Source organism: Corvus cornix, chromosome 4 (genome assembly GCF_000738735.6).
Source record: "Corvus cornix cornix isolate S_Up_H32 chromosome 4, ASM73873v5, whole genome shotgun sequence".
Lineage (NCBI taxonomy): Eukaryota > Metazoa > Chordata > Aves > Passeriformes > Corvidae > Corvus > Corvus cornix.
The window spans coordinates 3775843-3798486 of record NC_046334.1 but is presented as its reverse complement, the minus strand read 5'-3'; the positions used below and the strand labels follow the sequence as shown (position 1 = coordinate 3798486).

The 22644-nt window shown below is 42.1% G+C and overlaps 2 protein-coding genes and 1 long non-coding RNA gene across 4 annotated transcripts in view; 1 reads left to right on the top strand and 2 right to left on the bottom strand.

Moving 5' to 3' along the window:
• LOC104693680 overlaps positions 1–12910 on the bottom strand; it is a 66412-nt gene extending 53502 nt beyond the window's left edge. The window contains exon 1 of one of the 2 annotated variants that reach the window (XR_752591.4): positions 12238–12910. This is a non-coding gene — a long non-coding RNA (uncharacterized LOC104693680). The remainder of the gene's footprint in view (positions 1–12237) is intronic. The other variant, XR_002047101.3, reaches the window with a different exon arrangement.
• A 23-nt stretch (positions 12911–12933) lies between these two features.
• On the top strand, positions 12934–15329 carry MAD2L1 (mitotic arrest deficient 2 like 1). The gene is made up of 5 exons (XM_039551666.1): positions 12934–13062; positions 13220–13366; positions 13450–13570; positions 13908–14011; positions 14487–15329. The coding sequence occupies exons 1-5, from the start codon at positions 12981–12983 to the stop codon at positions 14657–14659; spliced, it is 627 nt and encodes a 208-aa protein (XP_039407600.1). The 5' UTR covers positions 12934–12980; the 3' UTR covers positions 14660–15329.
• A 444-nt stretch (positions 15330–15773) lies between these two features.
• On the bottom strand, positions 15774–20033 carry RPL7L1 (ribosomal protein L7 like 1). The gene is made up of 7 exons (XM_010406443.3): positions 19708–20033; positions 19457–19565; positions 17673–17836; positions 17364–17501; positions 17027–17136; positions 16640–16852; positions 15774–16383 (listed from the first exon to the last, which is right to left on the bottom strand). The coding sequence occupies exons 1-6, from the start codon at positions 20016–20018 to the stop codon at positions 16644–16646; spliced, it is 1041 nt and encodes a 346-aa protein (XP_010404745.2). The 5' UTR covers positions 20019–20033; the 3' UTR covers positions 15774–16383; positions 16640–16643.
• Positions 20034–22644: the final 2611 nt, after the last annotated feature.

Sequence of the window (22644 nt, the reverse complement as noted above, 5' to 3'; positions counted from 1 at the left end):
GCTGCTAAGATGGACAGGCTGGTCAGCCATCAAGGCTCAGATCCATTTAATATAATTATTTCTCATCATTTGATGAGAACAAAACCCAGGTCTTCCCAAGTGTACTGGTTCGGCATCACTGAATAAATCACAAAAAGTAAAAATAAAGAGCTGGTAAGGTCCCTACTTCTCATGTTTTTGTGCCAAACTCAGTGATGTCCTGAGTCACTGCTATGCCAAAGCAGCAGTGAAATGCAACCACAGACAAGGAAACATGGCTAAAAGGAGACCTTGTCTCCTGACCAGCCAACTAAGAGTGTGTGGGCATACAATTAAAAGCAAATGACAGAACTTGGTTGAAAAAAATCTTGTAATTCCAACTCATATCTCCTCTTGATATCCTGAAGAAAATAAGGCATTTCTGTTTTCTCTGTACTTTGAAAATAGCCTGGCTTTCTTCATTTTTTCCTCTAAAGAAAGAAACCACTGCAGGGAAGTGGAAAAAAACCCAAAAGAGATAAATAGAGAATACCTGGATTTGGCAATTCTACTTTTCTCAGAGAGTATATTCCACCCATGGACAGCAAGCCTTAGAAACCACCAACATTCCTTAAGTCAAACAGCTGCATTTCCTTATCCTTTTCTTTCAGATTATCATCCTCCCCGATTCTATCAATCAGCTACAGAAACAGCTCTTAGCAGAGTTCAGGGCTGTGTTCATAAAATAAATAGTCTGAAGGATTCAGAAAAGCTGCTCTCTTAGCAAACAGGAGTTACACACTCATGTATCATGTACATATCCATTACTGAGCCATCCCTCACAATAACTTTAAAGCTCTGCCAGCCCCCTTCAAACATTTTTATCAAAACAGTAGGGGTCAAAGAGATGTTAAATTTCTACAGTTTTCATGAACGGGGGAGAAGTTACTAATGTCCATGTGGTAAGGAATAGTGTCTCCCAATCCTTGGTAGACATCAGATAATTTACACAGGGTTTATTATGAATGTCCCAAACAAAGGAAAAGGTTGAAGGAGGTTTGCAGCTTAGCAGACCTCAGTTAATACATTTCTAAGCCATTTTAATTGTCCTGTGGATTTTTTAGAATCCATTTCCAACTGTCTCATTTCTCTTTCCTTTTCTCTGTCCAGATTACCTGGCAACACTTCCAAGAATGTAGTTCTTACTACTTCAGTATCACCTCTTTCACAGTGATTTTAAATAATCAGAAGGTACAGCAACATACATTCATTTAAGGGAAGTGTAACAGAAATGAATGCTGTGGCTTTACACTAATCACCCACGACATTTCTGCATACAAAAATCCAAAAAAAAAGTTCAAGTGTCTCCTGGGATAGCCTTTGTGTAAAAGTGGGTACTTTGGAAGTTAATTAGAGACAATCTGGTTATTATACTGAGTTTTAAAAAAGCCAGTTAGAGTTAATGAGAATGCAAGTGATTGTCATTGAGATTTGTTTGATATGGCCCCTATTACAATTCTGTTTTTCATAGCAAAACAGCAAAATGGACATTAAAAGTGAGTGAACAGTGAAAGAATCCCAACTAGCTGGAATTCAGTTTTCTTCCAGCAAACTCAGCCCTTGTGCAAGAGTTGTGAAGGCGCTGGGGATTAATTAAACAGCGTAAGAAAGATATACTGAACACATGGACACAACAGAGCTACAGAACTTGCTAGTATTCACCAAAAAATCACTGACACAGGGAAAGGAAACCTCCTTTGTGGAACACATTGCCTCATAGCACGTGGTGAAAAGACCCTTGTTACAGTGCGCTCTCCGGGCACGCCTAACAGCCAGGGAACAGCCCAGCTCCCCTTTGAAGGCAAATATACACACACAGGAGGTTCACTGAACTGGAGGGGGCAGAAATTATCTAACAGCCACCAACCAAATCCTGTAACTAGATTTTCATACCTCTGCACAGCAGAAAGCAGTGAAGAGATCCTTGACCCAAGTCTAACGCATTCCCACGCATCAAAGGGTCATGCAGTGCTGTTAGCTCTGGACCCCAGCTGCAACTATCCTGTACAAAGCCCAAGTCTGTTTTGGGACATGTATGTACCTGCTTTTGTTTGTAAACCAGCTACTGGCATGCAAGGAAAAGAGACTGCATTTTGTGGGCAGCTAGAGTGGGGCTGTTGCAATCATATGTATAAGAGCACCTGAATAATTTAGTGTAAAATACACACATTCATTAAAGTATCCAGTTTGGATAAGTTATTAAAAAGAGAAGGCTCATGTTACAAACATCCTCTATTCTAGTTGCTTCTGGTGAGTTACTGAGAGACATCTGGCTCCAAAGGTATTGTGCCAAAGCCTGTTCCCATTTTTTTGAATGTATCCTGGTTTCATTGTTTAACTAAGTGAGCTTGCCTTACTGAACATTTCCATAGGGGAAGCACCATTCCTGAAGACATTCTGATGTGGGTTTTGTTGATAAACTAGGGCTGAAGGCTTTCACTGCTTCATAAGCACATGCAATATTGTGTTGGCTGTGTTAACTCACCCAAGTGTATAGAAGAGAGACTTAGACAGATGATGGTCAAGCCCCAAACCCCACTAACACCCAGTTTCACACATCATTATAAAACCAGTTAGGATTCTTGCTACTACTGAGACACCAGAAAGGTGAGGAGTTCTGTTCAGGGTTTTGCTGTCTTAGAAGCAACCAAAGATGTCTTTACCAAGATGCCAAACTTTGATGCCAACCTTGTCATCACCAGGTGCTGAAAGCAGCAGAACCATTGTGCTGTCACTGACAGAGAAAGGGTCACTGAGCCTCTGTCTCTAAAGAAAAAAATTAAAGCAGATGCATCTGGCAGGCTTTACTCTTCTACAGATCCCTGAGGCTTCCCATTCTGCCAAATTTCATGAGAAAATGAAGGGACTTGGAGGCTTTCTGTGGTGTGTAGGAGATGGCTGGGGCTGTGAATGCTTTAATACTACCAAGACAAAGGAGATTGCTTAGTCCCAGAGCCTTCATGCCCAAAGCAAAAGCCTGTAAGATGCCTTTGGTGCACAATGCCCAAAGAAAAAAACTGCAATGCTTGTAGAAAAGTGAAGACCTGAAATTAAAACTACACAATTGATTTCCTAGGATTTTGAGACTTCTTCCTCACAGAATAAAAACCTGTTCAGTAAAGTTCCTTATCCAGAGCTTTCCTGTCACATTTTTATTAATGGTCTGGATGATGGGGCAGGGTGTACCCTCGGCAAGTTTGATAATAGAAAACAGGGAGGAGCAGCTGATGCACCAGAGAGCCATGCTGCCATCCAGAGGGAGCTGAAGCACCTGGAGAAATGGGCTGACAGGAACCTCATCAACTTCTACAAGGCAATGTGCAAAGTCCTGCACTTGTAGAAGAATAAAACAGCCTTCATGCACCAGCACATGCTGGAGGCCAACTAGCCAGAAAGCAGCTTTCCAGAAAAGGATCTAGACACTAGGCTGAACATAAGGCAACACTCAGTCTCCTATGAAGAAAGGCCGAGAGAACTGGGACAGTTTAACCTAGAGAAGATCTCCATCCTTGAAGATATCCAAAAGCCATCTGGCCCCAGTCCTGGGAAATCTGCTCTAGATGATCCTGCTTGAGCAGGAGGGGTTGGACAAGAAAACCTCCAGAGGTGCCTTCAAACCTCAACCATTCTTTGTTCCTGTATCTCCTTCAAAGTGCTGGAAATGACGAGCGTTATGAATCAGCGCATGTTGAATACATGTGTAACCTTTTCCCTTCTATTACCTGGAAAAGGCATCACGGAAAAAGGAAACCAACTGAGCAAGCACGTGTGTGTGTGTGTGTGTATTTATTTATAACTATAAACCCTTGGTTGAGGTAGAATAATGGAAAAGCATGTAGCACAGTAAATACAAATGAGTATCTAAAACTTGACTTACCTGTGACTGTTTCACTTCCACACAGCATGTAAATGTACATGTTTCCTACTTCCTTACATTATCCAGAACTTTGCTTTTCATTTTCCTCAGATATGGACAGATTCTAATAATTTATAAAATCTGCCAGCAAGCCGATGCCAATTTTAGTTTATACATGATTTAGACTTGCTTTTAGTTTAATTGACATTTTGCTTATTTAAAACACAAAAACTGGCCACTGAGGAAAAAGCACTCACTTTTAACAGGATCATGGAAATATTAGCAACAGCAGTCCATAAATCACTAAAAATGATTTTTAGATTCTCAGAGAATGAACGGCCAGTGTGTCAAATAGAATGGAGGTTTGATGGAGAAGGAATGTGTTTTTCTGGGAACAATTATTTTACTTCACAAAAATGAGTCCTGTTATAAAGGGAGGTCCTATTCCAACATAAGCATGGTTTTTAGTGTTCCAGTTAATAATACAGTTAGCCAAATATAAGAAAATTCATTCTTAGGCATATAAGTGAGTAACTGCACCTTTACCAAATTTAAAAAAAAAAAAAAAGAAAAAAAAGACTGACCCACCTTAGTGGTGTTAAAGGTACGGATAATTTCATGCTACAAATCTCAAGGGGAAATAAGGGAGATATGCAGTTCTAATGTCACACTCCCAGACCATGTCCTTCTCCTCCACTCAAAGACTGAGAAAAGAAAGCGGGAAAAGGGTCATAACTGGGTTGAGCAGGGACGGAGACTGCCTATTCTAGAAACACCAAGAGTGATTTAACACAGCAGAAATACTCTGCATAAAGAAAAACTAAGGTAGCACTACATAGGTCAGTATTTTGTTTCACATTAGCTTTTACCCAAATCTGGACATAGTAACTTGTGGTCACTATGACCTAATACTGAACAGTGACTGAAAAATGGTTCAGGAGCCCTCTGCAAATTAGAACTAAGTCAAGTTTTCCAAAATGCTTTTAAAGGCACATCAAGAATTGAGTTGTGAAGGTGAAAAGTGTGCCACTGCCTTCTCAGAAGGTCTGCACACCAACACAAGTTACTCCCTTTCCGCAACAGCTCAAACACCAACTGCTCTATATGTAGCAAAGAAGGTACAGCTGATTTTTTTTTGAGCCTTTAACATACTAAATGTTGGCTAAATCATCCTTATTCACAATTAATCATCTTAAGAGATGGGGCCTTTTTTTGGGTAACTTAATTCTTTGCCCAAATCTTCAGAGAGTCTCAAAATCCCGCACAGCCAGTAGTTTCCCATTTGTGATTTCTCCATGTTAATCTCAAGTCACTAATTTTCCAGCTCTAGTTGTGCTCAGCAGCTGTAAAATTCAGTTTGTACTCACTGCACATCCCTGGACAACTCTCTCAAGCAGGGCTGGCTGATGAACATTGCCCAAACACCACAATCTTTTACAAACCTATGTCATTTCTGGTACCATGACTACTGCATGTACTCCACCCTGGAGTACATGAAACTGAAGAATTGAATTCGTTACTGCATGTTTTAAGGTGTTATACAAAACTTTTGTTTACAACACTTACCTTTAGCTCATGTCCTTTAGCTTTACAGCATCCTGTTTAATGTTGGAGAATATCCACATAACATATCCACTACTGCTCCTTTGCTACAGGGTTTTTTTCAGTCTAGGTTCAGTTTTGCTACTTTCAGCATTTTTTAAAATATTTTTTCATATTTTTTATGAAACTGCAGCTGAAACTGGAGATGGAAACGATCACGTGCATGTCCTCTGCCATCTGCAGGGAATTTAGGTGGATTCTTTTTCCCTCTTTATGAATAACAGCACGATTTGTTTGGTAAATATAATGCAAAATCGCCAAGGGTAACATGTAAAAACCTGCAGTTCAGCACAGATTTTTACAACTTCTAAATTCGTGTGCAACCTGGTTGGCCAAAATGTGCCCAAGGACAAAGCAAGGTTAAGGCTGCCATGGAGAGGAAATCTAAACATCATCAGAGTAATGCAAACCTCCTGTGTGGCAGTAACTGGAGACAGCCAAGCACAGCGAGATGGAACTTTTGGCAGGGAGAGTTCGGCAACGCGGCCACGCTGGTGAGGGAACGAGCTGTTCTGGGCACGTGGAAGAGAACACAAGAGGATGCAGGGCATTTTACCCAACAAACTAGCACAGGCAACAAGAAGACAAGGTATGTCATCCTGCAGCATTTCAGGAGATTATTTAGGTAATAATAACAGGAGAAAAATACCCCTAATTTCTTATAACCATCCAGGGCAACACATCTTTGTTACCATTTCCCACTAATATTGTTTTGTGGGTTTTTAACATTGTTGACAATGAAAATGTTATATAAACAAATGTGACTATCAATAAAAAGAAATATTAGAGAAAAGGTTCTCTGTCACAAGTTTAATTCAGAGCAAGAGACTCCACTGTTTAAATTTTATTGGTATTGAAAAGCTTATGCAAAGTGAAAATACATGGAAGAGAAAGTAAACAAAACACAAAGTAATTTGACAGCTGGACTGTGGTTCTGCACTCTCTTTGCCAGGTTCGACCATTAAAGCTCAATCTCTTCCTCTTCCCTGCTGTCTCCAAATGGATTTTCAATTCCCTTCTGTTCTGTGGCACAGTTTCAACAGATGGGATAAGGAATGTTGCCTAGCCAAACTAGCTTAAAGATTAGTGACAACAACACTTCCCTGGCCATGAGAGATGAGGGTTTGGATTTCCTCTGGATGCAAATATTACTGAACCTCAATGTTAGATGACTGTTCTCATATCATAGTATTAAATGGGTGTAGGCTCTGTCATCACTGTCACACCTCTACCAAAAAAAAAAAAAAGTGGAGCCTCTCTGTTCTTGAAAGTAAAAGGATGTCAGTGCACAAGGCATCTCCAAGGTAGAAGCTGCGGAAAGTCAATGTACCTGAGCTTGCAGGACTATTAAATCCTTCTGTGGAAATGTACATCTAAACTGATTAGCCCAAGTTCATACAAAGTCCCAGGTAAGCAAGGATGGAAAAGAGGCAGAGTGCTGACTCCCAGCTGCCACAAGGGAATTTTCCTCAGTAGCCAGAGTGACCTGACCCTTCAGGTAAGAATCTACCCTTGGTCTGCCTTCCACTGACTGTCAGATTACAACCAAGGAGTAGCTTACCTTAAGCAGTAATGCCATGTTTTCACTCAAATCAGATTTCGAGGAAGGAAGACTTTAAGGAACAATTAGCATCAAAGTGCTCCTCACATTACCAAGCCATCTGGTTTCCATTTTTACACTCCTAGCAATGTCACACTGGTGGTTTGGATGAGACCATCCACTGTGTGCGAGGCACAGGTAACTGCTTTGAAATTGAACTTTCAAATATTGTTACACCCTTTCCTAGTTTCTCTCCAAAAAATTTTGCCAGTGCTGACAAACAGCAAGCAGTGAATAGAACGTCCTGGCTCATGAATGACTCAGAAAATTATTAAATTATTAGAAAATCAAATCGTACCAGCAAATCTGATGCCTTGAGAAGCCACCTAAAACCAGAAACTAGACAAGAATAAGGGAATAAGGTAGGTATTTATTTGAAAGGCCTTCAAAGGTACACCCTGGGGAGCCAGAGGCTGCTGCTAAGAGGGACCCCAACGTGTACGACAGGTCACAAATTCTTCACATTTTTGTAAGTTTGGTTCATTTGCATATCAGCATAAATTCTCCAATTAAAGCTTCAGTTAATGATGTCGTTTCCCCAAGTTTGCAGCCCCTTTAGAGGCTTTGGTTTACATTTTGGGCCTAGGATGGTCTGAGTGTCCTTGTAGAGCAGGTCTGGAGAGGCTTTGTTATGGCTGCCTGGCATGAGAGAGCAGAAATTAACAGGCTACAAGAAACTTCAGAGTTACACACTAAGCAGTACAGGATTCGAAAAATATCAAAGTTAAAACCTAAGGCATCAAATCCTTTCTTCACTTGTTTTCACATGTGATGCAGAATTGTATAAGCTTTGGTTTCCACCTGATACTTCCCACACGTAGCTCAGTGCTGCTCTTGTGCAAAGGCAGCTTCTTTAATGGGTGTTAAGCCATCAGTGCTAGTAAACAGATACTGCTCCGATTTTCAGACAAAAACATTTTTAACAGTTCATGTTACTTCTGGACTGCTCATGTTTGTTCTGCTGTGAACCAGCAGAGCAAACAAGTTCTGATTAAGGCACCACAGAAAGTTTAGGAGTCAGGCATTTGTCTCCACACTATGGGATAAGACTTCCCAAGGAAGCAGCGTGCACTAAGAGATGCAGCTATGGGGTGGAGAGGAAGAGCTCAGGGTACAGTCCCAGCCCATGTGGGCTGGGTGCCTCATAAAATATTTTAGCTCATCTCACTGTTACAACTCATTGGTGACAATTTGTTCTCTTTTTTTTTTTCCAAGAAAGACATGCATGAAGTTGTCAAAACATATGAAAAAGGATGTTTTTCTTGAAATAAATTACATTCTTTAATGAATTCCTCCTTCCACACAGGAATAAATATCTTTAGAAAGTCATCCTTTACCATTTTCTTAAACTGTCCAATACTTCGGAGAAAGAATTTGAATATTTCGCATGCCTGTTCTCAGTAATGATTATCATTCTGCCAACAGGACACCTAACTTGCCTGGAGATCTCACTATACAAAAAAATGCATAAAGGCTCCTAATTTTCAAGTGGAAATAAAGGAATTATTCATAATTTTGCCTCAAATATTTCTAATGCTAATAACATGCTTTTCACAATATATTTCCCTCTTCAGTCATCACAATTCTCAGGCATTATATAAGCTGCCTGTATTCCTTGCCATACAATCAATTGAACAAGCCCATCATGGTTCTAAATCAGAAGTGACATGATTAGAAAGCAATCACAAAGCAGCAATTCCCATCTAACGTTGCAATCACACAACAGAATCCTATCAAAATTCCCTAGGGTACTACCAAGGCATATTTACTGTGCTACCAATCTTCAGGACCCTTTTGCCCCTCAGTTTCTGATAACCCACCAAAAGTCTCTGCTGATAAACCTATAAATGATAAACCAATGCTCCAGGGTACTTAAGAAGACCCATTCTGAACTTAAAGCTAAACTGCCAGTAATACTGGCTTAGTAAATTTAAGCTACCTGAGAACTCCCTAGTTTTCCATTGATTTATTAATACAAAAACTTCAGATGTGACAGGAGCTAAAATGAACTGGATTACCATTCACCTTTCAAACTACCAACCTTCAGGCTGGGGATTAAGTAATGAAGGGGATTAAGTTGTAAAGAGCTGGATTCAGTGGATTTCACATACCTGTTACCGGTGTAATATGACATCATCCAGCACTAAGGAGCTCTCAAGGCACAAAAAGCTCATTTAAATCCTGAATCCCAATTCTGAAACCCGATTACTATCCTCACTTGAAACGTTTAAAGATAATCATTCATCTGTTAAATTGTCTTTAGTGCAACAGCAACCCAAGGTAAACACGAAAACTGGTCATTAAATATTCCCTTCATTCAGGAACAATGATTTTAAAACTAGCTAAAGACTAAAGTATGCAACAGTAAAACCAACTCGCTGTACTGCAAGCCGAAATTGAAAAGGTGCAGATAACGCATGTGCCTGCTGCCATCTCCTGGTAGTTAAGAGGTAAAACCATCTGAATTTTTTTTTTTTCCTTCTGTATCCTTCAGAAAAATGTCAGGTCTTCCAGGGAATAGGAACAAAAGAAAAAAACCAAAAAAACCAAGAAAAATATACCATTTTATGTTCTACAAAAGGAGCTTTCAAAACTCTCAAAATCTAAAAAAAGGTATTTCACTGTACAAGGCAGCCACTACCAGAATGTAGCTACTTTCAGGCTAAATGGAGTTCTAACATTGGCTTAAATAAAGAAACACCAAATCTCATTCATTTTATAGAAGAAATAAGTACTCACCCGAGTTATTTTAATTTCAAAACACATTCAGAAAATTAACTGTAAAAATTTCCACATGGTGTTCAAAACCAAATTAAGGAAGTCCCTTTGGGAAGCCTACTCATCATATTAGATGTTAGAGTACAAATTATTGGCCCATAGTGACTCGTTTTAATATCCATTTCTTTTCATGAATACTTAAAGCTCAAGACAGTCTTTCACAGTTGCACTACTCTCATTGCCTTTGGTGAAGGACACGGCATTGCTATTTGTAATAATATTCCATGTTTTATGTTTTAAAAAGTAGGATTAGCCAACTTGAAAAGAAATGTTATGGTTATTTTGACAGCTGACTGGAGGTACCCTTACTTAGCCTGCAAACTTTAATGTTACAAAGACTGTTGAAATTTTCATTTCATAGACTATTTTGTTATGCTGGAGAGACCTGTCCATATCCTCCCAAAGGTTAAAAAAAGAAATAAATAATGGGAATGAACTCTACAAGTGGGTTATGTCTTCTAGTGTGCTGAATGACTATGGGAATGTGACCTGGCTTGCCTTAAAAAAGGAATGAAGGCATACCAGTGATTTGGATTGCCCATGGTTTACTGACAATTGCCATGGGGAAACAATCATTAAATGTTGCAAAAAAGCCAAGCTAAATAGGGAACATTTCCTTTCACAGAATGAGAATCAAAAAAATTGTGTTGTAACATCAAGCTGTAATTGAGAAACGGAACAATGACTGAAGAGTTGTAAGAGACCTAAATTAAATCCAGATAGGATTTCACATTCCTTCTGAAAATGAAGGTTTTATCATGAGATAATTAAAGCAAGGCTAGCCAACTCCTGGTGTGCCAGAACGTATAACTTAGCCTGTCATCTTGGTTCGTGAGAGTCCCTCAGAGTTGGTCAGGAAGCAGCCTGTCACAAATCAGCCACTAACCCACAGCAGTCTCCCTGGCAGGAGCCCCAGAACCTTCCTCCTGCCTCCTCTGGACATTCTCTAACCACAAACTACAGGCACTGGCTATGGAGTGTGGTCAGGAACATGACAGAAGGACATCTGTGCCTGTCCCCATCACCCCTGGCCAGGCCATGGTCAGGTGGCAACTGCAGCTTAGTTACAGCACAGACAAAATGCAAAGGTGTTGGAGTTTTTTATGGGGGAGAGGGAAGCACATCAGGGCAAAAACCAGTGCTAACCACAATACAGAACTGGGGATGGAGATGTGACCCAAAACTCTGAAATATGGTGCCAGGTGCAGGAAGAGTTAGAGCCACCAACATCTCTCAGTGCCTGCCAGGTGAATCTTGTGAGAAGTAATGAAGAAGCAATTAAGTCTGTAGTTGATAAACATATGCACCCGGTCATACCAAGAGCAGGTGTGTGTGCAAACCACCCGGACTGAAACACAGGGACATTAACTTGGTTAAACCAAGAATGACTTGAATTCTTTTCTTCTATCTGGTTTTAACAGTAAGACAGCTAGAGAAGAAATATGTCAAATATTAATTGAAAGCTCTACTATTCTTGCCTGGTCTCATGCTTTCAAGATCTTTTATTTATCACAAAAATGAGCAGCTCTCCAAAAGCAAAATGGACAAGAAGCCAAGTATAGAAAAAACCCCAGAGGGTTGAGATGATTTTGGGATAGATAAATAAGAGCACCATAATACATAAGGTTTTAAGCAAAACAGCTCATATTCACAGCAATCCAACTTCCAAAAGCTAGGCTTTGGATGAAAAATGCTTCCATTGTCACAGCCTTGGAAATACACCACTCTTACTCAGAAAATATTTTATTGAGAAGACTTATGTATAACACAATCACTAGTGAACAAGACCCAGAATAAATTTCCCTTGGTTAAATTAAACTATTCAGGCCGTTTCAGAACTTCAGCACATGACTTCAGGACTATACCATTTGTTTTAATCACAGCAGCCTGAACCCTGAGGCAAACCATACTTCCTCTTGGATCAAAAACTGGAACCAAGAGAAAGCCTTAGCTTTTGAGAAAAAGTGTTTTATTACAACAAAATAAGCATTCACACCATCAATTCACTCTCTTAACAGCTGGCCCACTGCACTGTATAATGATCACATGGTTTTTATCCTCAGTATAAATATTTCTGTTTTGAATGCAACTTCATTTTAAGACTGTTCAATTTGTTTCTTTCAAGGGCAATATGGGTATCTAACACAGGTATGCCTTAGATGATAATATCAGATAATGCTTTGGAAAAATCACATTCAGGGAATATTTCATTTGCAGCTCTTCTGTGCCCAGCAAATCCATTAATTTGCATCTTCTGGCCTATTAATTGATTTTATCAGCTAATTAGCTGGCCACCTTGTTACTATCCCAGCAGACAGTAACTTCCCCTCTTCGTATTATTAACATACTTCAACATTTACCCGTTTTGCTCAGTCTCTCTTACCTGTTAACCTCTGCCAGAGCTTCCTCCAGGTGACAGCCACTGCTGGTTGCAACATCTTCCTTGGTCTCCCTGTAGTAACAGGTCGGAAGTTGTGTGACCAAGTAGCAAATTCCCTTCACCAAGGCAGACCAAAAACCCAAATGGCTCTTAACCCTTTTTTTTTTTTTTCCTGGTGTTACTATGGATTGAAGGAAACATTGTTTCATTCTGCTTTCCCAGGTTCTCCCCACCTGCCTCTTCACAGTGCTTGCAAAATATTTTTATTTGAAATAGCTATTTCAATGATTTACATCGTGAATGCCACCAAAAAAACCCAATAAACTAAGTTTTGTTCAATTCGTACCTGGAAAGTAATATTTTTAAGTTGATAAGGTCGAACGCATCTAGGCAAACGCTGAAACCGAGCATCCCACAGCATTCCCATGGCGGAGCTCCTCACTCGCTCCACCCCCGCTCCGCGCTCCTCTCAGCCCCGCCCACAGACGCAGCGGCACCGGGAGCCGGCGGGGAGTTTAACAAGAGGAAAAAACCTTCCCTTCCCAGCAGGCAGCCGCGGGACCGCACAGGCTGCAGCCCTGTGCTTTCCATGTTTAAGGGGCACAGGGAACCGCGATTCCCAGAGGGAAGGCCGCTGGGGTGGCCGCAGGCGGCGCGCGACCCCCTCAGCGCGGTCGCGCGCGGGAAGGGGCGGGGCCGGGCGGGGCGGGGCCGGATTCGAACCGGGCGGCGGGGAAGCGGCGGCCATGGCAGCGCAGCAGCAGCTCGGCCGCGAGCACCAGGGCATCACCCTGCGCGGCAGCGCAGAGCTCGTCGCCGAATTCTTCTGTGAGGGGGCTGCGGGGGCCTCAGGGACCGCGCTGCGAGAGAGGGGGGGAGGGAAGGTGAGGGGGTGGGAGGCCGCGTCTTGTGGGGCGTCATGGCCGCCGGCTGGGCCGTGGCGGGGTGTGGTAAACGTCTCTCCCTTTCCTTCTCCGTCGTGCAGCCTATGGAATCAACAGCATCCTGTACCAGCGGGGCATCTACCCCCCCGAGACCTTCACCCGCGTGCAGAAGTACGGACTCACCCTGCTGGTCACCACGGACCCCGAGCTGGCCAACTACCTCAACAACGTGACGGAGCAGATGAAAGGTGCGGGCCGGCGGCGGGGCCTTCCCTGCGGTGTCCCTGCCGCTGTTCCTCGCGCTCTAAGTGACTGCCGTGGCTTCTTGCAGAGTGGCTGTACAAGTGCATCGTGCAGCGCCTGGTGGTGGTCATCTCCAGCATCGAGAGCAGCGAGGTCCTGGAGCGGTGGCAGTTTGACATCGAGTGTGACAAAACTGCAAAGGATGACAAGTGAGTACCACGGTCCCTCCACTCCTGCTCTTGCCTGTCCCGAGTACCAGTGCAGGCACAGGATTAATGCCAGAGACTCGTTTCTTCAAACCTTTCTTAGTGCCCTGCCCTCCCTCTGTTTGTCTGCAAACCAGTCATTATATGACTGAACACACAAACAACAATAAAGGGAGACCAGTTATCACTTAACTTTTCTAAGGACTTAAAAGTGTCACTACTACTCTAAAAATACTGTAGCAAACAGTCTAACAGAGCTTAACAAAGAGAACTATATTTAGAGGAAACTATCAGCCCAGTAGAATGTTTTTCTCTTACCAGAATTTTCTTATTTTTCCAGTGGACCACGAGAGAAATCTCAGAAGGCAATTCAGGATGAAATTCGCTCTGTCATCAGACAAATAACTGCCACAGTAACCTTCCTGCCACTCTTGGAATCTGCCTGTGAGTATTCTGAACTGCATGAAAGAAATCAAATGCTTTTGAAAAACCTCAGTAACTTTCCAACTTTAGAAGAGATCTTCTGATTTTCTGAGGCTTTTTAATTATTACACATCGTGTACCATCACATTTGTGAGACAGCAGTTTGTTAGACTGAGATCAGGACAGAACTTGGGGTGTCTTAGCAAACTTGAGCAAATTAGTATGTATGCCCTAAGGAACGCAAGCTTTCATGAATAATTTGTTCATATGAAGTGTTATACAGAGCTCAGCTCCACAGCATTTTAACATGTTTAAAAAAAAATTTATGACACTCACTTGAGAAAACTAAAATGGCCTCACATGAATATAATTTAACTATTTTTTTTCCATATAACTATTATAACTTCTGAAAACCTTGGTCCTTGTCTCAAGTTCTAGAAGATGCACTTCAAACCCTCCATCTCCTTATGGTGAATTTGTTCTCCCTTGCTCCCAGGTGCCTTTGACTTGCTGATATACACAGATAAAGATCTGGCAGTGCCAGAAAAGTGGGAAGAGTCAGGACCACAGTTCATAGCCAATTCAGAAGAGGTTCGGCTGCGTTCCTTCACTACCACAATCCACAAAGTCAACACCACGGTGGCTTACAAAAAGGATTCTGTTCCCTAAGATGCAGGGGGAAGTTTTGTGTGTGTAAATATCCTGTCACCTTGTATAGTTTCTGTTCATCATGCAGCTAAGCTATGAACCCATCATTACTGTCCTCTTGATGAAGTATGACACAGAGAAAAAGACAACATGCCTGTCTGTGATAACGTGACACTAGATTAAGCTGGCATCATTTTTAAAGAGGCTTAAAAGTATTCATGGTGATAGTTCAATTCTTACTCTACCGTATGAGCTAAATTAAACCACTGCCTCTGCTAGAAAACCTGCCTAAATCTAGGATTAGCTGCTAGAATTGTGTTCAGATCCTGTAATTTTATATTTTAGAATTATTTTAAGCTGCATTCTGTTAGCAGGCTTAAGTTCTCTGTAGCAACTAAAACAAATCTCATTTCTGGTGTGCCAATTTTCATGTTAAAAGCCTGGGCTGTTTTATTACCAGAAATAGCCCTAAAATGAATCAACCAAGCAATTCTTGTACCTTACTACAATGGAAGCAGCTGTTCATCATGGAAACTTTAAATACATGAACCTTTGTACTGTCATGACCACTGGGCTCTAGTTGTGGGGACAGAGTTGTTTTAAGTCTGTGTATGTCTGTAGTGTCTGTCCAGCATTTTCTATGTTTGTACTCGTTTTACAGAATAAAGCTTCGAGTTTTATAGTGCTCTAATTCAGAGTCTGCAGTACTTTGTGTTTCAGAGGATTTTAGGAATGCTACATCCTAGTTTGTAACTGTCACACCACTAACACACCCAAAAGGCATCCCCCTTGTGTTGTTACTTACCCTCTAAGTCTCCAAACAAATGGTGTGGAGTCCATATGAAATCCATTAATGGATTAACAGTTTCCCCCACGTAAGTTCAAGTAACAATATAAATAGTCACAGTGCCCTAATGATTAAGCACAGTGCCTTCCGTATTTGTTAAACAGCACTGGACTCTTCATGTGTTCTTACCCATTTTTGTAGTGGAAGAAATTAGGGATTTAAAACTGGAACTCTGGAACTTTCAGACTCTTCCATGGTTTTGTTCACTTCCTTCACTAAATTCATTCCAGCCAGAGTGTTTAACTCTGTTTTTTCCACTCTTTTGCAGTACTGTAGGGCTTTCTGTTATATATAATTTCAGAAGTTTATTTAAAAAACATCAATTGCATGTACCCCACCCTACAACTGTATTACAACCTTTCTGGGCTTTCCTATTTCCAGGAAATAATTCTCTCCAACAGTCCCAATCTAGCGGAAGTAAAAAACGCAGTCCTCTGTAAACCAGGAGCACAAAAATCTTATTTTTTTAAAATAAATACAATCTAGGTACTTAAAAAGTTACATTATTCACTGCTAGGGCTGCAGAAACAGAAGAATACCTGGTGTTTTCTTTTGCCTGTCAGCACAATTGTGGTGACTGCACTATCTCTTCACCCCTAGAAGCAGGTGTACTTCAAAGAGTGAAGTCTGCAACAGTGAGCATAAAAAACCCTCATTTTACAGAGATGCAAAAGTCAAATTGCTCCAAGAAGCTCATTCTTGTACCAAACGGAATTTATGATCTTCTTTTTTAAGAAGGCCCAGCCCGAAGTCCATCTCCATCATCATCTCTGTATTTCTTCTTTTATAGAGGGACCAGCAGTCAAGAGAAGTAGTAGATCATTGCATGTAAATAATGTCCGTGAAAGGTACATGTGAAAAGAACAGGTCATAGATCCTAAAGTTTCTCACAAAGACCCTGCAGAATAGGAAAAAAAAGTAAAAGTAAGTCATATTAATCTCCCAGGAACCAAGCCTTCATGGAGGTGTCCAGCACGATGTGCTGATTCCTAAGGGGACCCACACTCTTGATTAGCTTCTCCTACTCTGAGGTCACTTTTATACAGTGACAATCAAAACAAGGGAGCCCCCTTCATCTCCAATGGCAGTCTGCTTATCCTTAGGAAAGGGAATGAAGGGTAAGACTCAAAATTAACCCAGCAGGCACTGCTCACCTGACTAGTTGAGCTGACGGATGAGCTGGTTGATTGCTTCCCCCCTGTAGCCAGGCTTGCCCATCTCCTTGAGGAAACCCACTCTGTTCCGCGACGCGTGGCGAGCCACTGACAGATGGAAGGGCCACAGAAAGCTGGTGACTCGTTTGAAATACTTGCCAGTTGAGTAGATTTCATGAATAAGGTCTTCCAAGCAAATAATACCACAGCCCCCTGCAGGAGGAAAAAAAAAAGAAGAGATGCCCAACTGTATCATCTTTCCTCACGCTGCTCCAGAATTGCCAGTCCTCCAGTTTGGGAAGATTTTGTCTCTCCGCACCCTCTCAGATCAGACTGTGATCTCTCAACACCTAACTCCTTCCTCAATTTTCTCCTCCACCTCCTCACCTAAATGTTGCTCTATCAGCATGTTGTCTGTCAGAGGCACCCTCTTTTTCTTGATCTTGGCTTGGCCCCGTTTCAGGATCAGCTCTCGTACAGATTTCAGGTTAGGCTGCCTGTACAGAAACAAAAATCAGATTCTGTAAGAGAGACACAATGCAGAGGGAAGCCCCACCCCACTTCCTTGTGCAGAGGTGGGGAAGTAACCAAGTTATGTTGAGAACAGTAAGAAAAGTTTTCGATATAAAGTTGATTAAGTTTTGACCATTACTGGAGAAGTAATGGATCTGTGATACCAGCTGGAGAAGCCAATGACCCCCAAGTCCCCAGGAGGGGTACATACCCCCACGCCACATAAGGCTCCACAATCCGCAGCATCTTCAGCGACAGCGGGCTCAGCTTAACGAATACCCCAGTGTAATTCTTCCTCAGCCGCAGCAACTCCATCACTCTTTTCACCCTCTTAGTCACTCCCTTAATACTGAGTCAGAAAAAAATAATGTTATTAGTAACCACATTTCTCTAATTCAGCAACAAAAGGCCTCAGATCACCTGCAAGGAGATATGCCTGGGTTGATCCCACTGCCTTGGCATAGAAATGACACAACAAAGGCTAGCAACAATAAAGGAAGGAGCAGGGCAAGTTCCTTACTCCACAATCCGCACGACGAAGGCCAGTTTGCTCTCCTGAGGTGCCGCTGCCTGCCCAGGCCTCTGCTCCATGCGCCTCAGCCGGGTGTCATCCCGGCGTTTGCGCCATGAATCCCGAACGAAGGTCTCCAGGCGTCTGAACTGGATCTGTTTCCCCTTCTGCTGCTACAGACAAAAGGAAAAGAAAGTATCCCCCATCCCAACAGTCTCAGAGGTTTGTATCTGAAAGGCCAAATGAAATGCAGAAGTAGTGAACAATGTTCTTTCAGCTTTGGAAGCAGTAAGAAGAAAATAAATTTGATTATCTAAGCCCAAGGGAGACAGAACTGAGGGACAACACATGAATTTACACACAACTACTATTTATGAACAGTGAACAAAAATATAAATTAGGGAAAACAGAGCAAGACCCGTGATACTTCTAGGCGTAGCTACACACAGAGCTCAGCAATGGCTGGGAAAGCCAGAAACAACATCTGGGTAAAACAGATGCTACAGCAATACCCTAGTGTGACTCATAAATACACTCCAACAGAAAAAAAACTGCATTTAAAGTCCTTTTCTATACAGGCACACATGCAAAAAAAACCCCAAAAATTCAAACATTCAAGTAACTATTAAGTATTGCTAATTTAAACAGAGAACATCCGGCTCACCTGATAAAAAGTCTTTTCATTATTACTGGAAAATGTAAACCTCCTTTTTTAAATTGAGAAGATGTTTAAAGGCCTCTCCTTTATTTAGAAATTAGTACATCCACCTAAGTCATAGTGTTTTCTCAGATGAACAGGACTTGAAAATGCACAGCATTACACAATTATATTCAAGATACTCTACTGGTTAAATTAGCAGGCCATTTTGAATTAAAGAATCTAATGTCATGTGTCTTCTGTTCTATTTCATCTTGTAAATCACCCATGAAATTGGTTTGAATTTTCAAAGCAGGCAGACTTAATCTAAGTCTCACCACTACGATAATTTTTCTAATGAGAATCTTATGGAGTGGTTATTTAACATTATTACTTATGCTTCCACTTCCACCTTGGAAATACAGCAAGCCACTGATGCGTTTAAAAATGTAAACACGGTATTAAACAGAAATGGCAGGAGTTTTGCATATAATCTCATAGAAAAAAGATTCACTGGGAAAGCTTTAAGACAAACACCTACTGTATCAGCTGAGGTACAGCACAGCAGGTCTCAAACTGGGAATTAGAAAGGTTTGCTGTGCTGTGCCGGTCTGGAAAAGGCAGTGTGCACGGGGAGTGTCTGCAGTAGAACATGTGCCACCCCACACGAAGAAAAAGGCTTCATGATGACCTGTGTCTGCTCTAACAGATAAATAAACGCAGCCTCAGAAAAGCACACTTTCCATGCAGGGTTACAATGCAAAGGTGGTTTCAGACAGTGAATTCTCAGGGCAGCACTGACAATTCAGCGGCGGTGCAGTTTCCCGCATGTGGCTGCTAACACCTGCTCACCACCGCGGATCCACAGGCACAACTCACAGTCTTCCATGTATTTCTGTTTCAGTGTAATAACCTGTAAAACTCTGTCCTCTTTACAAGGCTCAGAGACACACGGAGAAGGTGTTTAGGGACTCAGGCTCCCCTCGGAGGTAACCCCGAAGATGCTCCCTGCCCACCCGCAGCGCTCGGGCATCCCCCCCTCGCTGAGGGGGCCGATCACTCGGATCACTTCCGTACGAATTCAGGTGATTGCGATTCCCTCCTCCGGAGGACGAGCTGGGGCTGCAGGACCAGGCTCTGCCGGGACCCGCCGTACCTTGCGTTTGTTGAGCAGCGCCTGCTTGGCCTGGGTGGCCTTGATGGCCAAGTAAGCCTTCCTCTTCTTCAGCAAGTTCTCCGGCACCAGCGGGATCCGCCGCCTCGGCCTGCGGGCGAGACAACCCGGTCACATCCCGCATCCCGACCCCCCCGGGCCGCCGCCGCCCCCGCTCCCAGCCCGGTGGCCGCGCGGTGCCCGCGGATGGCGGCAGATCCCGCAATCCCTCCACGCCTCCCTCCCGCACTCACTCCTCCAGCTCCGCCATCTTGCCGGGCCGCCGCCGCGCATGCGCCGGGGCGGGGCGGGGCCATGGCCGCTCCTCCTGAGGCGCCGCTCGCCTTTGCCCGGGATCGCGGAGCGCCGGGAAGCGCCTGTCCCGGCGGGGAGGGACGCGCTGCTGGCCGGCCCTTCGCTGTCCCAGCGCGTTCCACACGCTGCGAGCACTGGGGAGGAGCGGGCACTGGGCCACGCGGTGCGACAGCCGGGTCACCCGCAGGTGGTGCCAGAGCCTCACGCTCAGTTGGGATGGTGTTGGGGTTGTGTTCCTGGTGTGCTCCATCCAATTCCCCGTGCAGGATGGAGAAGGGATGTGTGCCTTTACACTCTGAAATAATTTTCATTCACAGTTTCCTCTCACCAGCTGGGAGCTACAGCCTTGCTGGAAGATTCAGTGGTGCCCGGGTTTCGCTGCTCGTCTCTGTGACGCTGCAAACCTTTACAACACTGTAAATGAGCCCACTTCTGTTTTGACGCCGAAAACTAGAATTTCTGTGTTTAGAAACTCGATCCCAAATACCACGAAGAACACAGCCCTCGGTGAGCAAACCCAGCTCCCCATCAACTTTTAGATATGAGACGCAAAGCAACGAATTTAAGAAAGAAATAATCTGAAACTGTCACCGAAACAAATCCATAACTACATACATTTTATCCTGACTTATAAAAATAGCTGGAGTCCCTGGTAGCTGACAACAGAAAAAGTGGCCCATTTAAATCTACAAATGAACGTGCTTTGTTTAACAGGAGGGAAATGCAAACAGACTCTCAGGTATTCCATTATTAATGGCAAAGAAACAATACATAAGTAAATATTTGAAGCGCTGTCGCTATGAGATGTCGCCCAGCACAGCAGCGTTCCTAGGCTGACTCGTTAAACTTTAACCAGTAGTTATATTGTTTTAATGAATGGATATTCAAATATCTCTGTTTGCAGGGATACCCAAGGAAAGTGTTCTCATTTTCCTAGACAGCAACCTGTTGTACACCGGCCTTCAGCGCTCCGAACTCCTGCACGCAAAATTTTAAGGCTCTGATTCCAAAAGCCAAGTCAGGAGATGAAGTGGAATGTCAGAAGTCCATGAAACTTCTTGCCTCGTTTTCTCACTCCACGGGTATAAAACCCCATTAAATTAACTTCAAATCCCACAAAATCTTTATTGACACTGCGTGCAGTCTCAAAACAGCAAAAGAGCTTGAAGTCCATCACTCTCATCATCGAACCATGCCCCAGTCTGAAATCTGTTTGCAATAAATTCCCTATAAAAGAAGCCAAAAAATTAAATTTTGTTTATTTCACCAAACAATGATCTAATCTTGGGAATATTTTAATAAGGGAAGTATCTTCTGATCTTAAATTATGCCCATTTTCAGATCTTTTAAGGAAAAAGTTTATATGATTTGAAAGATGCCCAGGAACTACTCCATACACACATGCAAACCAATAATTAATAGAGAGAAAAGCTGGGTGATCCAAGACTTTTTTTCATGGAAATAGCAATCATATGGACATAGTCTAATATTTCATATTTTTGAAAAACATTGTGGATAGATGCATGGGTTTATTCTTTTCAAAATAAGCTTCCTTAAGAGGGGCATTTTTGTCAGAAATCCTGCAAATTCACTGCAAAAGGAGCAATCTGGGTATAATGAAGACACGTGGATGAGACTAACGCAGATGTGTACCCTGAGTTAGTGGCACCTAATATGTCAAATTGTAAAGGCTAAAAAATAAAACTTGTTTTTGTGTCTCCTCGGAAAAAAATTGGAGTGGGGCAAAACAGTTAATTCTTTAGTGCCACTAATTTACCAGCATTAATGGAAACATTCCAGTTTCAAAAGCCCGATTTGACAATAACTATTGTGAATACTTCCCTGGAAGAAAAGCAGACTACTAATAAACCCCTGGCCTACTCACACTTACTGTCCCTGGAAATTATATCTGGAGTTTTAAGTTATAAATATTAAATTACAGATTTAGATCTGTCAGAATGTTCTGACATTCTTTAAAAGAGTAGTGGTACCTATTTACAAGTTCCACGGTGAAACAGTTGTAAGAATTAAAATGTAAATTAATTTTGTTTTGCTTCCAATGTACTTGTAAAGGCCTGGCTAATGAACCTGAAATAGAAAAATGGTTTTTCAATTACAATAAACAGCAATGAAAATAATTTATTTTTGTGTCTTGTCTACAAGAGAGTACACAGAGTGTCTGCAATTTGAATGTACTACAAATTTAATTGTATCTTTAAAGAAAAATGGAGGTAAAAATAGGCATCATTATGTATGGTCTCCACAGGTCTCCATGACCTCTCTTCTTCTTCCACAGTGATGAAAAGCTGCATTTTATCTGGGAGAAAGACCGATTCAATTATGTCGGAGATGAAAGACAGTGAGAACAGAATAGGAGTCTTTCCCACACTCAGTAATTGGGAATCCTACCTCCTACTAGATTACTTTTTAATTGAACCTTCAAGATAATTATGCCATTTAGGTTGTGGAAGCATATTAATAAGTACACCACAGCATAAACTATTCATAAAAATACTACAGACTGGGGAGCCATAAAAAGAGATGGAATGGAATAGCCTAATTAGGAAATTTATCATGTCAGTGTAGACAACTTAATAGGAGATGGTTTGTACAGACAGAATATGCTCTCTGTCCTAAATGTCAGTGATTCTGATACAATGGTGGTAGGTGGTGGACAATGACTTTTACTCTTTTTTTAAAAAAAGAAAGCATTTAATTACTTTTATTTTATGGCTCTGGTTACTGACACAACTACATAAAATCCTTTTGCAGGTTTAGTTTTGGAGACTAGACAAACAACAGGCAGCTGTTGTTTCAGCAGAAACAGCAATCAGAAGAGGATTAAAACATTGTAAGTGAGAAGTTACCTGCAGTAA